We start from the raw sequence: 15,183 nt of genomic DNA on the forward strand, positions 1-15,183 counted from the left end.
GCACAGACTTGATGAAAGAGACTAAATTTTTCAAAATTATTCTACTTTTAGCATATGGTTTAATTTCAGTTTTTGCCAAGCTAGAACAATATACTTTACAGGAGACAAAATGATGAATGCTTAATTTTGGGTTCAGTTAAAACAAACAACTTTCTCTAAAAGCACATGCTTTGTTTCAAAGTGACATCTGTTAAAAGCCTCAGTATCCATATTATATTACATCACTGTAGGTCAGCTATCATGACTGACACAGTGACATGGGGCAATGAAAGAAGGCAGATTTGCTTTAACCCTCACCACGCCACGTCTCCTGCATGCTCTAATCACACCACAGACTTTTGGCTCCTTTTGCACTGTCTCTAAACCTCTTTGCAACAATCAAGATAGGTAGAGATTTTTGCTTGTTGAGAAAGCAAAGAAACAAAAAATCCCTCCCAAAATTAACCCAAGAAACAATATTTCATTCTGTCTAGCAGAGGCAGGCTTTCTGATGCTGATGTGCCAAAACCCACCATCACTCTCTCATCAGAATACTCAACACAAATCCCGCTCCACTGTCTCAGTGAGGCTTGGAAGTGACATATCCCCTACTTAGAGAACCTCAGCACATTTTACAGGGAAAGGCAAGTTTAAAAAGTAAGCTTGTTATTTCTGTGATGAATGTTCCTATGTAATTCTGGGCTTCAGTCATTGCCATTAACCTTAAAATAAATATTGACAGAGGTCAAAGCTGTTTATGTTTTCAGGGCTGAAATTTGGTGGCTAAATTCACATTTAGGCTTCTAACAAAAATCTGGGGGATTGTATCGCTTCACTTGGCTATGGGTGTGCAACGCTTCCCCAAAGGGCTTGAGCTAAGCCACTGCCACGGCACTTCCACAAAAACCATACCACAAATGCCAGAGGAGGCTCAACCAGAGAAGTTTGTCAAGGAATGGTGTCTCCTTGAAGGCCATGAATAGACTCCACATGAAAGGCTGGGCACATGTTCCAGATTGAAAAGACAATAAAAGAATAACATGCTGGCCTGTCTACCCGAGAAGTGGTTCAGTAACACACAGATCCTACCTGATCTGGTTGGAACCTGGCCTTTCTTCTAGCAGCTGATGTGCTGGCTCTGTCTTCCTTCCCACTCCCTTTCAAAGGAGCTTAAGCCATCTCAGCAACTCATATATGAAAACCAACTGGGATCACTCACCCCACTGCAGTAATTAACCCTTGCTAGGTCTCTGTGGGACCTTCAGACCCCACTGCAACAGCAGATTGAAGGAGACAAAACCTAGTCTTTACTTGGCAGTTTTACTGACAGGATTGCATGGAGGTGAGAGGGTGGGAGAAGAGAGCCAAAAATGATTTTCAAGTACAGTCACAACATTGATAAAAGCCTTAGTGTGGATTTAGTCACACGAATTAAATTTGTGTAGCTGGTGTCTCCGGCAGGGGTGTGCTGCTAACACAGTTGCAAGCACTTAGCTGCAATCACCAAAATGCTTGTGTACACTGTTAGTGGGTTCCTAGTTGCAGGGAATTGATTCCCTAACACCCAAGACCAGATTCTGCTCCATGATTTGGGATTTGAATGTAGATATACATTTTGTGTCAATAAATAGGTGCTATTGAAGCTGTCTAGCTTTAATTACTGAATTTGATGAAGGATGCCTGCTAATCTGTGCTTCAGACATTTAAGTGGTTATTGTCTCCACCTACTTGTTATTCTATTCTGCTGGCAGCTGAGGGAGAGGACACCTTTCAGTCACCTCAGGTCACACCCAGGGATTTTAGTTTACAGAAATAAATACCCAAGGCTGTAAAATACTGTAGTGGAACCTGTATTAGGAGGTTTACTTCTGCAAGTCTCCTATAGTACTTCCAGTAAGAATTACCAGGCTTTAGGAACTCACCAGATATCTATTTATCTAGATGTTTATATGAACCTGATCTTCTCAGCAGCAAAGCATGGTGAGCATTCATACATAGCATGGCATCACCTTCAGAATGGTGGCAGTAAGCACCTATGTTCATATATTTACTAGAAATAGCACAAGCTATGCAGGGGCGGGAATTTATGGTCTCCTACGCAGAGGATGAGTAAGTCGGCTTTGAGAAGGAAAAGATACAGGATCTGAAACAGGCAGCAGGACATCTGCAAGCTAAGCTCTTGCTGTTCTTACAAGCCAGGCATTGTAGCAGTGATTACAGCGCTGCCTACTGCCCGGTTACCCCACGCTCCCTCCCAGCCCACAGAGGTGGAGGCTGAAGCCAGCTGCTGGCAAAATCCCACGCTTTCTTCCAAGCCCTCTGTTTATGCCCTTGAAGGGAGCTGCTCCCTGAATACAGCACTCTGTGACAACCTGCCTGCGAAGGAATCGTGACAGCAGTGTTTTGATTTGGGCTTTCTGCAGTGAATGAGTGATAGGAAGATTTTCAGTTCTACCAGACAGACATATGTTCTTATTTTTATCAGTCTTCTGCTTATCAGGGCTTATATAATCTATTTGTGTAGGAACAGGGCAGTTGATAATTACATGCTTTTCCAATACTGTGAATCAGTGTTAAAGAAAAAACAGAAGAAAGCTTGCTTCAGAGGCAAGCTCAATTTTACAAGCAAATTTTTCCCAAGCAATTCTTCTCCTCCACTTATGACAGCCACTGCCAATGCTCAAAAGCTGCAAAAAGCAAGCTTCCCGTGATGACAGTGCCTCAACGTACTGGGTTACTTCAAACTCATTTACTCAATAATACAATTTCAGTTTATAACAACTAAGAGACTATTTCTCCAACTGACTAGAAACTGATGACAGAAATAAAAGTGAAAACTCTGCAGCTTAATCCTCACTTCCTTTCTGTTTTCCAAACAGCTCTAATGAAGTAATCACAAATATCCTTAAAATTTGTGAAGTACTTCAACAACATTTTAAATGCCCTGAAGATTGTGTCCAGGGTCTGTCTTTATCATTATGATAATCATAAAGGACCTTACTCCTACTCTGTGTAAGGGTAGGTGAAGGGGTATTGTGGAATGCTGCATCACCTGCTTACAGTGGGATGTGATAAAGAAGGAATTTGGACTTTATACCTTTCCGGTTTAAACTCAAATCGCTAATACTTCCTGTGCAGAAGGCTGTTTTCCTATGCAGTTTAGTAGGTGACAAACTTACTAGGAAATCATTAAGTAAAAGCAAAGAGTGTTGATAAGGGTTTTATTCTTCTTCCAGGCTTTTGATAATTTGTTTTCAGAAAAGAATATAATCTTTAAGGAATTTAATACTCATCTTCAGCCTCCGTCAAGACTGCTGCAGAATTTCCTGTTTTTGTGTTCTCAGAACTGCTAAACTGCTGAAGTTGCCAGTAAAGACCTGGGTGTGTTATCCAGAAGAGGTGGAGTCTATAGCAAATCCGGATTCTTCACTGTTATTCCCAAATGAGTATACTGCAGCTAGAGCTATTCCATCTTTAACCTCACAAATGGGGTCAGTTCCCACAGCCACAAATCATCTGTGCACTAACCCTTTCTGTTTGTCTTCTGCCGTGCTATCTTTTCTATGTATGAAACCATGGATTTTGTGGCATAAGTCGCCTCAAAGCCTGCTGTAAACATTTACATATAAAAAGATATTAAGGTAGTCTTAAAACATGTTCTAAGTGCTGGGTGCAGAGCCAGCAATGTGAAACACACAAGCCCTGGAAGCAGCTTTGTTACTCCCTCATGTAACAGATCCTGGTCTCAAGTGTAAGCAGACTGACCCCTCATCGCCTAAAGTGAAGAATCTTGTACTTACAAGGGGCAAGATCCTAATCAGATTCACACCGCTCCAGCTTAACACCATGATGAGGGTAGATACAGGCCTAGCATGGTCAACAGGGAGAAAGTCTGTGCTCTCTAGATGCTCTCAGAGGTGTTCAAATGCACTGCGATTGATAAATACATGTCATTCAACAGCACAAATGCTTTCAGCAGACAGGCGGCTCACAGGAACCTCGGAAGATCCTGTTATACAGGAACAAGAGCGTAATTATGACATTTTCAGGCATATATCCTGCAGGAGCTGGGACAGAAACTCCTTGGCAGCCCCCTCGGCTTTAGCTGGTGCAGGAGCGGTGGGTGGAGGAGGCTGCAGGGGCCTGAGAGCATGTGGACGTCATGGGGCATGGAGGTGGGATGCTGCCCACACACACAACAGCCAGCTGCTCTGCCGTCAGCCTTCAGAGCAACGCCTCATGCATGTGGTGAGGTCTCTTGTGCAGCCCCCTAAGTGATTACTTACACTTTGTGGTTATTTTGCAGCCACCAACACACCTCAGCATTCCCACCAGAGAAAAGCCAGGCAGCGTCATGGTGGCCATCACAAACCTACTGTTCCTGAGCACAGACACGGGCCAGGCCCAATATTCGGCACTTTCCTTTTGTACCCTAAAATGTGGGGGGAAATGTGGCAGTCCCCCTGCCCACCCCGGGGACAGGGACAGGAGACTTCAGGCCAGGTGTCAGCTGGACGTAGAGACAGGGCTGGTGGTGGTGATGTGCCTGGTCATGGTAATGGTCCTGGTCAGGGTGATGGGCAGGGAATCCAGCAGGACCCCCTCAAAGACCCACCCTCCACAACGCAGAAGACAAGCAGTGGACAGGGCAGACCAAAAAAACACCAGGATTTTGGTTGTTTTGTTTTTTTTTTGTTTTTTTGTTTAGGCAAGGGTCTGTAGACAAAGCTTACACCAAATAAGTGATGGCTGCTAAAGTGCAATTACCTGTTCTGTGAGTGCTGGTAATTAGCTGCTGGTTATGCACACAATTAATGGGCTGAATGTTTAGTACCATAAATCACATTGTTCTAGTGGGGCTGTGCAGTGTAAGAGCCAGCGCAGGCAGTTCTGCCAGGAGTTATCTGCAGAAACCTTCTTGCAGTGCAGCTAAACATCTGAACAGAACAAGTGAGCTCAGATACGCTTTCATGGGAGATCATTTGCTTTCAGGTAATAAAAACCCATGGTACCCAGCGGGCTGCGGAGCTGCTCCATTTTCCATGCTGGGATAGTGAGCTGGGCTCGCCCACCAAGGGCTCATCCTGGAGACAGCCATGGCAGGGAAGCATTTCTTACACAAAACGTAGCTATTTAATCCATTCCCTGGGATTTTTATATTTATGAGACTGCACTAGCTTCTTAAAATTCTTCTGAAATGCCTCATGAAACACACCTTAAGATCATTGAGGCAGCCTGATCTGCTTCAATTCCCCTCAAAAGATCCTATGAATAAACCCAGAGCTTATTTGTTGACAACAGAATCTAAATGCAATGTATTATTTTGGCCTCTCTTTTCTTTTGTCTTGGATTGCAGCCTCTTCCAGAGCTTTGATTTCCAAATGACTTGTTAATCTTTACCGGGCCTGAACATAAAAGCTGTACTTCTATGTTTCTTACATGGCATGTGGAATGCGGAAGCTCAGCTTAACTGTGGATGCACCTCCTAAGACCTTTCTTCCTCTTGGGGCTTCATGTGTTGCTGCCTTATGAGAAAGCTGATTCGCTTCTTCAAAGCTTGTGTTACTCCTGTTATCAGAGAGGAATCAAATAAATCGGAGAGTTTCTACATGGGAGGCAGTGCCAACACTAACCGTTATTTCATCTGCAATAACAGCTCAGTGGCGTAAGGGGCATCCACAGCCAAACTTACTGATTTTCTTGTTTTTCTGCCAAGAGGATTTCCTGATTCCTGAAATTAGCCGCATTGCCAAGTGATATGGTCAAATCACATGGCCAGCAGTCCTGATTGCCTCAGGAATACAGGATTCAATTAAGGTAGACCTGCTCCTAAAGAGTGAACTAAGGAAGAGCTATTCTTTTCCACAGAAGGCCTCATCTATCCATAATATAATATTAATATCTACACTGTCTGTAATATGATTTTACATATATATATGCAATCTATAATACAATGAATTACCCAGCACATACTTTTATTTGAAAATTGCTTAAATGCTATTTTAATACAGGGGCAATTACAGTCAGCAAATAGAGTGATAGCTTATTCCTCTTTTCTGGTAACACTCACTATGCTGACATCTGGCATGTAACCATGGTGGTTGCCTCACTGTATGTAACTTTACATGCTGTATGTCCCTGTAGTACAGAGAAAGCCCAAGACTTTTTTGTGGAGCAAAGCTGGATATAACAAGCCCAGTTCTTCTCTCATGCCCCCATAAATGGGGATGTGCAGAACTCACCAGTCCCACACAGGTGTAGAAATAGGTTGTTATGAATCAGGTTTGAAATCTGTAAGCAGTCACTCTTGATTGATATCAATTTATATGGTGTGAAAGAGCCATTGTGGTAGGGAGGAGAACAGAAAGTGCTGTTGTAACTCAAAGACCTTTTGTCTATGCTCTCTGTGCATAGAGGCAGTGGCAAGTTTTTTGTCATCTGCAACCAAGTCCACAGGTTTGCAGAGGCCAGTGCAAAATACCATCTAATAGAGAAACAAGGCTTTCTTACCTCTGCCTCCTATGACTGGTTGAAATGTAATTCTGCAGATTTTACAGAATTCTCACTTGATTTCCAGTTATAATCTTTGCTCAAATAAAGAATGACAGCTATTCACTCCCAAGCAGGGCTTTTATGTGTTGATTTATGTCTTAATGTCACATCAGCCATCAGAAAGCAGGTATGTAAATAACAAACTTTAAGATAAAAGCAGCAAATTATTTCTTTTTTGAAAGGATAAGTATTTGTTTATTTAATCATAAGGAGGTCAAAATATACAGCACTGTATCGTTCAGATGCTAATGTGGATTAAAATGTCAGGCCCATGCTTCCCTGTCCAGGTTAGCCCAGGGCTGAATAAACAAAAACCTTAACTTTCTGTAAACTTTATTAACTACAGTTATTACAGGAGCCTTGTGAAGCAGGGAGGTGCCTGGACAGCCTTGATTTTGGTTTTTATTAGGATTAATTACAAGTATGGATAGCAACAAGTATCTGATGAAACACCTACGTTTTCTATCATCTGGAAAACATTAATAACAGAATTGTAGGTACAGCCTCGGAGTTAGGACGGCGGTGGGGACGCGGGTGCCCCCTTGTGTTCCTATTAGAACCTGAAAGAGTTTTTAAGTTGTTATCCCACCTCACCAAGACAAGAGAGAAGTTGTCTCAATCATATAAAGCCTTTGCACTTTAGCGTTTTAATTTACATTAATAACCAATATGAAGCATGACTTTACAACCACTGATTCTATTATACTGCAGACTTTTTGCTAATTTCAGCTCTGTCGAAAACCACGGAAAGTGACTTGGTTGTTTTTACATTTAAGTGTAACATTTATTAAAGGGGATTCTTTTTTTTCCTGGCTACTTTAAAGCTCTCCAAAGCTGAGGATTTGTTGCTCGCGCCTTGCTGCACAAACTGCATTCCTTTGTCACATGCATTTTTTCCTGCCATTTATTTAATTCACTGCCACTTTCAAATCTTACATACTCACCCCTTTATAAACTTAAAATCATCCACATGACCTTTCTTTAAATATACTGCACATTGCTTGATGACCTTTAGAGTTGCTTTCTAACATCTAATGAACAAATCCTGTAAATGATATACCTTAAATGATACACCAGTGTTTGCTTTAGCCTCAGGCATTTGATGACAGCCATGTAAAGGAAAATAATGAGTCATCCCTACTGCAAGGTTGCTCTCAGAGAGCTGCTGATCCTTCAGCAGCCAAGCATATTCATTACTTGGATTTCCCAGCAGGTAGGATAGACACTGGATCTGTTTGCACTTCTGCATCAGACGTCCTTTTGGAACCCTGTGGAATAAGACAGAGAAATTTATACAAATTTTCAAACATTCCAGAACAGTTAAGTCTGGGATTATGTCTTAAGAGTTCTACTACCGGATTTTTTCCACTCGTTTCACCTTTGCTTTTCTTAATTTACACTTTATTTAATACGCATAAATATATGAGGGCCATCTGTATCATGACAATCCCAGAGAGATACTGCGTGTGACTTTGCCTGAATGTGTTGATTATTTTAATATAACTTTCCTAGTCAGCATGGAAAACAACTGTCTTTAGAAACTGCGCTAACATATCAGAGAGATGTTGCTGTGTACTTGTAGTCTTACAGGTTTGGCATAACTGTAAAATTTTTCTGGCCTAAATGGTTCACTGAAACCATGCAAGGAGTCCTTCAAGCATGATTAATAGTGTATTATAGCCAGCCTTGGTCTGCTCTAAGTTAAAGGAACATTAAATACTTTTATGCATGACAGGCATTTGACAATGTTAGAGTGATAAAGCTTTTTTACACTACAAATATAATTCTAGTTTTGGAACTAGCTCAAGACACTAATCCAGCTTAGATGAATGAAATGCATAGATACAGCTATACCAACTACATTTTTGACTAGTAAAAATCTTTGCTTCAGTTTAAGATGCCTTGAACTAATTTTACTGGCCTTGAAGCCACGAAAATTTCATAACATGACAGCAGAATGGATCCACAAACACTGTTTCAGAGGTCACTACTAAGATTGCAGAGGATACCAATCCTGGTTGTAGCCAGATGCTTAAATCATTACATGCTAAAAAGAAAAAAATAGTGTGACAAAGTTAAAGTGACTGCCATGTGCTTTCCCTGCAATAGGAACTGTGCAGAATCATATGTGAATTGTTCTCTCACACAGTACGTTTCCAGTGGAAACCTGACTCATCACTTCAGATCACCATAGGACTATTCTGTATCAGACTGGGAGAATTAAAAGATCTCAACTTCCTCATCCCTTTCAGGGAAGTAAAAACAGTGGGGGTTTTATACTGATTAGACTCCACCTCACTCCAGGTTTGGAAACCTAAGTATAAAAATGAGCATCTAAAAATCACAATGGACTAAAAGACACCCCCCACCTCCATCTTAAACTAATTGTAATCTGGTGCAGCTCAGTGGCAATAGGTTTGCTTCTGCTTACACAGATGGCAAGTTTGGAAGATGCTCTAGACCAGAACAATTTTTTTTTTTTTTTGCCACTTATATGTAGCAGAGAATGGAAGACATTAAAAAGAAAAAAAGTACTAATTTCTAACATCCGTCAAACAATACCAAATAAGCTAATCATTCCAAATTCATCCAGCAACCCAAAAAACTACACATTAGTTCAAATATTTCCCATTCTACAAGAGTAATGGAGTCTGTCAACTGTAGCTGTTCCCATCTGATGCATGAAGGTATTAAGCCATTTCTAGACTGATCTAGGAAACAAGATGATACTATTTGCTATTCTTCCTATAAATGGGCGGAGGAAGAAGTAGAGGAGGAGGAGCTCATTTGAGATAATCCCTATTTTGACTCATTTAGCACAATTGCAGAGGTGTCATGCTATTTGCTTATAGGACAGTCCCCTACTGCACCCATTTTAAAGGTGGTTGCTGATTAAAACAGGAAGCTTGGAGGGAGACTGGCTGATGATTCTTAAACTGGAATTTCCAAGCCTGCTGTGAAATAAAGAACTTTGTTCCTGCCCTTTTAACGGACAAATTCGAGCTCTGCCCTCAGATACAGAAGCATGGGTATCACTGGCTCACATTTTGCCCTCAGTTACTCTGAAGAGCCCCTTTCAGTGCAGTGGAAGTTCCCTGCATTTGTGACAGCTAAGATGGAACCTATTATCTTGGGCAGAGCACTTTAAAGTGCACACAGAGGAATGTCACTGTATTGGAGCATGTTTTTTTCCAGCTTGTGTCAGTATACTAGATATTCTGATCAGAGTAGGTCAGAATAGTTTCCATATGCTAAGCACTCCCAGCTTCTGACAACTTAAGAATGAGTTATTCCAGCTCAGAAAACAATGTCATTAATCCTACTTTCCCCCCTCTTTTTCTTTCTAATCTAATCTTTCTAAGACTCACTAAATACCTTTGCATTTCATATAGCTTATAAATTAATCTCTTTTACCATAGGAACAACCACTGGACCTTATCACCTGTACTAAAACCATGCAGCTGGGTGGTAACACTTTGCTTGCCTAAGACGATCCATTTGTAAGAGTTTTAGCATTTGTTAGCACAACTGGAACAGATGCTTGGACTGCAGTGTTCTCATCAGCTGCATTCCTGCACTATGACATCCTCTTACTATGTGCCCTTTCCCAGAGGAATCGACAGATTCAGAAAGAGTGGTGTTAAAGTAGCTCAGCAGAATGTAGGAGGAGCTTGGTGGGCACAAGTTATGTGAGCAAGTAAAGTCTGCTGGATCCCCTGTTAAATGGCTCCTGATTCCATTTTATCAGTGTAAAGCTTAATATTTCAGCCAAGTTGTTACCAGATATTTGAGCTGTTATCTTGAAGTGGAAATTCTGGCTTTGGTTTGTGTATGTTCTAATACTTCTAGATTAATGATTACACCTTCTTGGGACTTAGTATGATCTACCTAGGAGATAGGTGGATTACTTTTAAAAAGCATTGCAGAACCGGTTTTCTTTCTTTCTGGGGATATTCAAAAGAGGTAATCATCTATTGTAAGACATCTCTTTTCCCTCCCAGTTCAAAAGCACAATAAACTGACCAAAGCAGCTATACTGTTATAATTTGTTGTTGTTTTAAAGTGCCATTTTCTGTTAATGTGAGAGGGAAGTTGTACAATACTATTGGCCTCTATAATTGCAACAGAAGAGACTATACAGCCAACTGTCTGCCTATTACTCGAGCAAGCACAAATATCTCACAGAACATCTATACTTCTTCTATATTTATTTTGCATTTTTCCCCCCCAAGTGGTCATTTTACTGCTTCACAATCTCCTCTCGGTCAAAAAGCTTTTTCTTACCCTTTGAATCAGAGGCACCTTTCCTGCCTGTCTGCCTTTCATGAACTTGCACTGGAAAACTTATTTCCTTGCTAGCTTGCAATTCCTCATATCTCCCTTTCTGGAATAATTCTAAATTTGTATCCATTGTTAAACTCTATGAAAGATTTGAAGATAACAGCTTGAATGAATGACACCATACAAAATAAAGTGCAATTGTCGACAGACAAACCCTTTCTCACACAGTGGCTACAGTGAGAACTTTGATAAAGAAGGGCTGTCAGTGCTCAATTTCAACAAATCTCCGGCCCAGAGAAACAAATCTCAATTATCTCCAGAAATAATAGAGGCAGTTAACATTTGCCCCATTTCTAGATAACCTATGACAGAAAAATGTGGCTGTTTTCCTCCCCTCCAGTTGATGTAAGAGATCTGTTACCATCATTTAAGTGGTTTAAGTAACAGAACTCCTGATTTCACTGCTGGGAGGAGGTTGCCAATACCCAGAGCAGGATATGACACCTACATACTGTGGTTGTGAGCGTCAATCAGATGTTACACGCATGCAACGTTGTTGTGCATAATGGAAATTTCTTGCAGAATTTGGAGGCAAAGAGGGTGAGGAAAGCAAAGTGTGCCTGAGCATGCGTTTGGTAACTTCAACCAGCTAGTGTCATTCACGGGTACATATAAAACAATAGCCTGGCTTTTTCACATTCAGTTAAGAAAAATCATAAAACAGTTTGGGTTGGAATGGATCTTAAAGATCAGGGACACCTTCCACTAGAGCAGGTTGCTCCAAGTCCCTGTGTCCAACCTGGCCTTGAACACTGCCAGGGATGGGGCAGCCACAGCTTCTCTGGGCAACCTGTGCCAGGGCCTCACCACCCTCAGCAAGAAGAGTGGAAGCCAGTGAAAGTTGGTAGTTACTCCAGGTGAGCTCCAGGACTTTTTTGCTCTATTGAAGCTACAGGAAAATCCCACTGGATTTTATCCCAGAACAATGGGGTGAAGCAGAAAGCAGTAGTGAACTGTCACTAATCAGTACTGCAGAAAGTTATTTTTCTTTTCTTCTTAATTCCCCTTCTAATGTGTAATTATTTTGGTAATGCAAATCTCCCTCTGTAGGATACATAGCAATTCTGTGAAATGCATGCAAATTAAACACTTATGATGTGGAAAAACATTTGCCTCTGAATGAGTCATTCTGGTCTGCACAGCAGCCTAACTTTATAACCCCATGTCCTAATAGGGCTAGTGTTCAAATCTGCACTACCATGTCAGTCTGTATTGCTTGACTTCTTTCAGACCTGGAGGACTGCCTGGCTCTTTTCCTCTCCTGACAGCCTCACAAGTAATATAGGAAGGAAGGAAAAAACAAAAAGCTGTCTGTCTCTCAAGGGAGCCAAATTCACTAGGAATCACTGCAGGCAGCAGTCAAATCTGCTTGGTTTCTTTGCACCACGTGAAATTTCTGATGAAGCTCAGTTTGCACACAAGGTTTACAAAAGATGCTAAAAATGACCCCATAGCTCTGTGCATTCATTGCTGTTGTATGAGGAAAGAGAAGCAAACTGCAATTTAGATAAAAATTCATATTATATATAAAAAGCAATGGAAATCTGCCCTCTTGCTAAGGCTTGAGTGGCAGTCGTAGGTCTAACCTGTGCTTCTGTTTCTACACTTGCCCCTGGATATGGACAAGGGGAAAAAAAAGTTTCCATCTATTTAATGCCTGAGGAACCACCATTTGCATCAGTAACACCAAGCCTTACAGAAACTCAGATTTTCGGTATGCTGAATTCTTTCCTATTTACATTTCAGGTTTCAGTGAAGGGGACACAGCAAATTTAGGGTAATATGTGACAAAAAACACAGGAAGAAAAAAATAGTATGTATTTTTTGCGTGCTCTGAGTAGTCTGCAACTGATAACATATAATATGAGGTGCTTATCTTGTGACCACTATGGTGGTTCCCACCCACCCAGTGGTCTATGTTGATTTTTTCCTTACAGGGATTTCCCACCTTGCAGGGATGTCCCAGCTGCTCTGAAGCAGGAGCTGAACCAGCATCATGGCCAGCAGGTTACTCTGGTAAACTGGCACCACCTCCACTTTTCCTTAGTAAACACACTGTAATTTGTAGGTGGTTCAGTACCTGCTGCAGGAACAGTTGAGTCATCCTCACAGCCAAGGCATGAACCTCTAAACAAGGGGTGTGGGAACAATTATAGCTCTCCCATAGTAAGCGTACCTGCCCATGAATCAGTACCCTGAGGCCCAAGTTTTCTTTGTCCAAAAATTTGCTGTTGTTTGGCTTTAGCCCTGCAAGCTGCTTGTGAAGGTGCACTCCATCTAAGCACAGATCTCACATGGCAACAGCTTGCAGGCTGGCTGCTTAAATCAGCTGAAAACCGACCAGAAAGATAAGATCAAGTACACGTACAAGGCCCTTAAAAAACCCTCCAAGTGACTGCCTCTTCTCTGTCTTCTTGAAGGAGGGTTCCTTTGAAGCATCTCCCCCGTTCTGGATGGAGTCGGTCTCGGCTGCTTGCTGCTCCCTGGAGTCTGGCTGCTCCCTGGTTTCCTGTTTGCTGCCTTTCTGCTTGCTCAGCTCCACTGTAGACTTCTTGTCTTTTGAACTCTCTTTGCTCTTTTGGCCCACAGGTTCACTTTCAGCTGGGGCAACTGGCCTCTCTGTGGAGTTTAATGTCTAAAGCAGTTTCAAACAAGGGTTATTTTTAGTGCGAAATGTAAACATTTTGGAAGGCAATCCATAAATATATTAAAAAATGAAAGGCCACCTGGCAGGGAGAAATCCTGCTGTCCAACAGGTTTTCATTTACAGAGTTTGGGATGAACTCCTGCAGCCTTGACTTAGGGAAGGACTCCCAGGGAGTCGATAGAATTACTTGCAGGATTAAACCATCCCTGCATAGACTTGCTTTACTTACATATATGTCTATGCTGAAGCTGTTTTAAGAGGCAGAGGACAGCATGGAAAGATGCACAGAATCACAAGCATGCACTGCCAACTGAGACTCCCCCAGCTTTTGCATTTCCAGGCTGTGGAAAGCACTCAAAAAGTGCAAGAGAAAGATTCATAAGGAAAAAGGAAGAAATTAAAGACACCATAAAGCAAAAGATAAAAATCAACTCCTCTATAAAACTGCAGCACTCCACCAAAACATGAACACAGGGTTTGGCTATGGAAGGTCACAGCATCATTTCACCTACAAGTACAAAAGAAGAGATAGCAAATATTCCAAAGACAAACACAATGACAGAGCAGCTGTTTATAGTAAAAGAAAAGATTCTGAAACTCAGAGAAGCAAGGGGTATGTTTGAAGTTGACAGGAGAAAAATTGTATCTGGCAAACAAAGGATGAGACAATTAAACTGTCACTGCAAGTGACTAGGTATGGTTTTAACAGGAAATCTGTTTGCAAATGGGATTTTCTGTTTTTCTTATGCAAAAAATTATACTGCCTTATTTATTAACATAATAATTAAAATAGTACATAAATTTGCAGTGTTGAAAAGCTGGAAATCTTACATCTGCCCTTAAAGCACAGCTCGGAGCTGAATGCCGTGTAATTTTACTTTGGGGATTTTACCATTAGTCTTGAGATATTTGGCTTTCTAGAGGCATAAGGTTATATGCTTACATGACAAGCTTAGCTTTCCTTAGAAACAAAAGCATTTTTAGATATCATGATTTCAGAGAAAAACCTGAAAGCAGAAACTCCAGGGAAACAGAATGCAAACACACCTCTTGTATCTATTTAAAAAACCCCTCAAGCCATTCTAACGTTGGGGAAACAGGAATGAGAGGGGGTAGCAATACTGCTGCTGGCCTGTTTTAACTTGATTCACTTTTCTTCCACACCCAATATTAACCCTCCCCCCATTTAAATTATAGAACCAGCAACCATTTAATCCATTCAGTCGTGACCAGCAGGCTAAAGTCCTCAACAAAATACGTCCTTGTATTTAACTATTACCTTTCCCAGAGAACAGACATATGTGGGTATATATTTGCTTACATCTGGATTTGTCTGCTTTTAGGCTTAAAAAACACAGTCCTGAAGCTAGTCTTTGCTCTACTTGTGTGGGATTTACATGGAGACAACACATGAAACCTGGAGGTGTGGGTCATCAGCAGTCCTACACACCACAGCCAGGCACCGAGTGTCAATAGTTTACTAATGCACATTTAGTAATGTCAGACTGCAGGAGAACTGTCATCTGGGGCTGCTCAGACACCACACACTGCCTGTGTCTTGTTCACCTTGCTTGAAGAGAGAGATCTGCCTGGATTCACTTTTGAGTGTCCGAGTGATGCAGGAGCTCTCCCAGTACAAGGCCAAGCAGAACTTCATAAACCCA

At 41.5% G+C, this 15,183-nt stretch overlaps 1 protein-coding gene across 1 annotated transcript in view; it reads right to left on the minus strand.

Annotated features, from left to right (window-relative positions):
• Positions 1 to 6,715: 6,715 nt before the first annotated feature.
• The window catches only part of BCAS1 (brain enriched myelin associated protein 1), a 52,989-nt gene continuing 44,521 nt past the window's right edge, over positions 6,716 to 15,183 (minus strand). The window contains exons 12-13 of the mRNA XM_062613963.1: positions 13,241 to 13,507; positions 6,716 to 7,799 (exon numbers count right to left, since the gene is read on the minus strand). Of these exons, the coding sequence (XP_062469947.1) occupies positions 7,725 to 7,799; positions 13,241 to 13,507 (342 nt within the window). The 3' untranslated portion in view covers positions 6,716 to 7,724. The remainder of the gene's footprint in view (positions 7,800 to 13,240; positions 13,508 to 15,183) is intronic.

This window comes from Pezoporus occidentalis, unplaced genomic scaffold (assembly GCF_034315485.1).
Source record: "Pezoporus occidentalis ecotype Australia unplaced genomic scaffold, CSIRO_AGI_Poc_V1 ctg171, whole genome shotgun sequence".
Taxonomy (NCBI): Eukaryota; Metazoa; Chordata; class Aves; order Psittaciformes; family Psittacidae; genus Pezoporus; species Pezoporus occidentalis.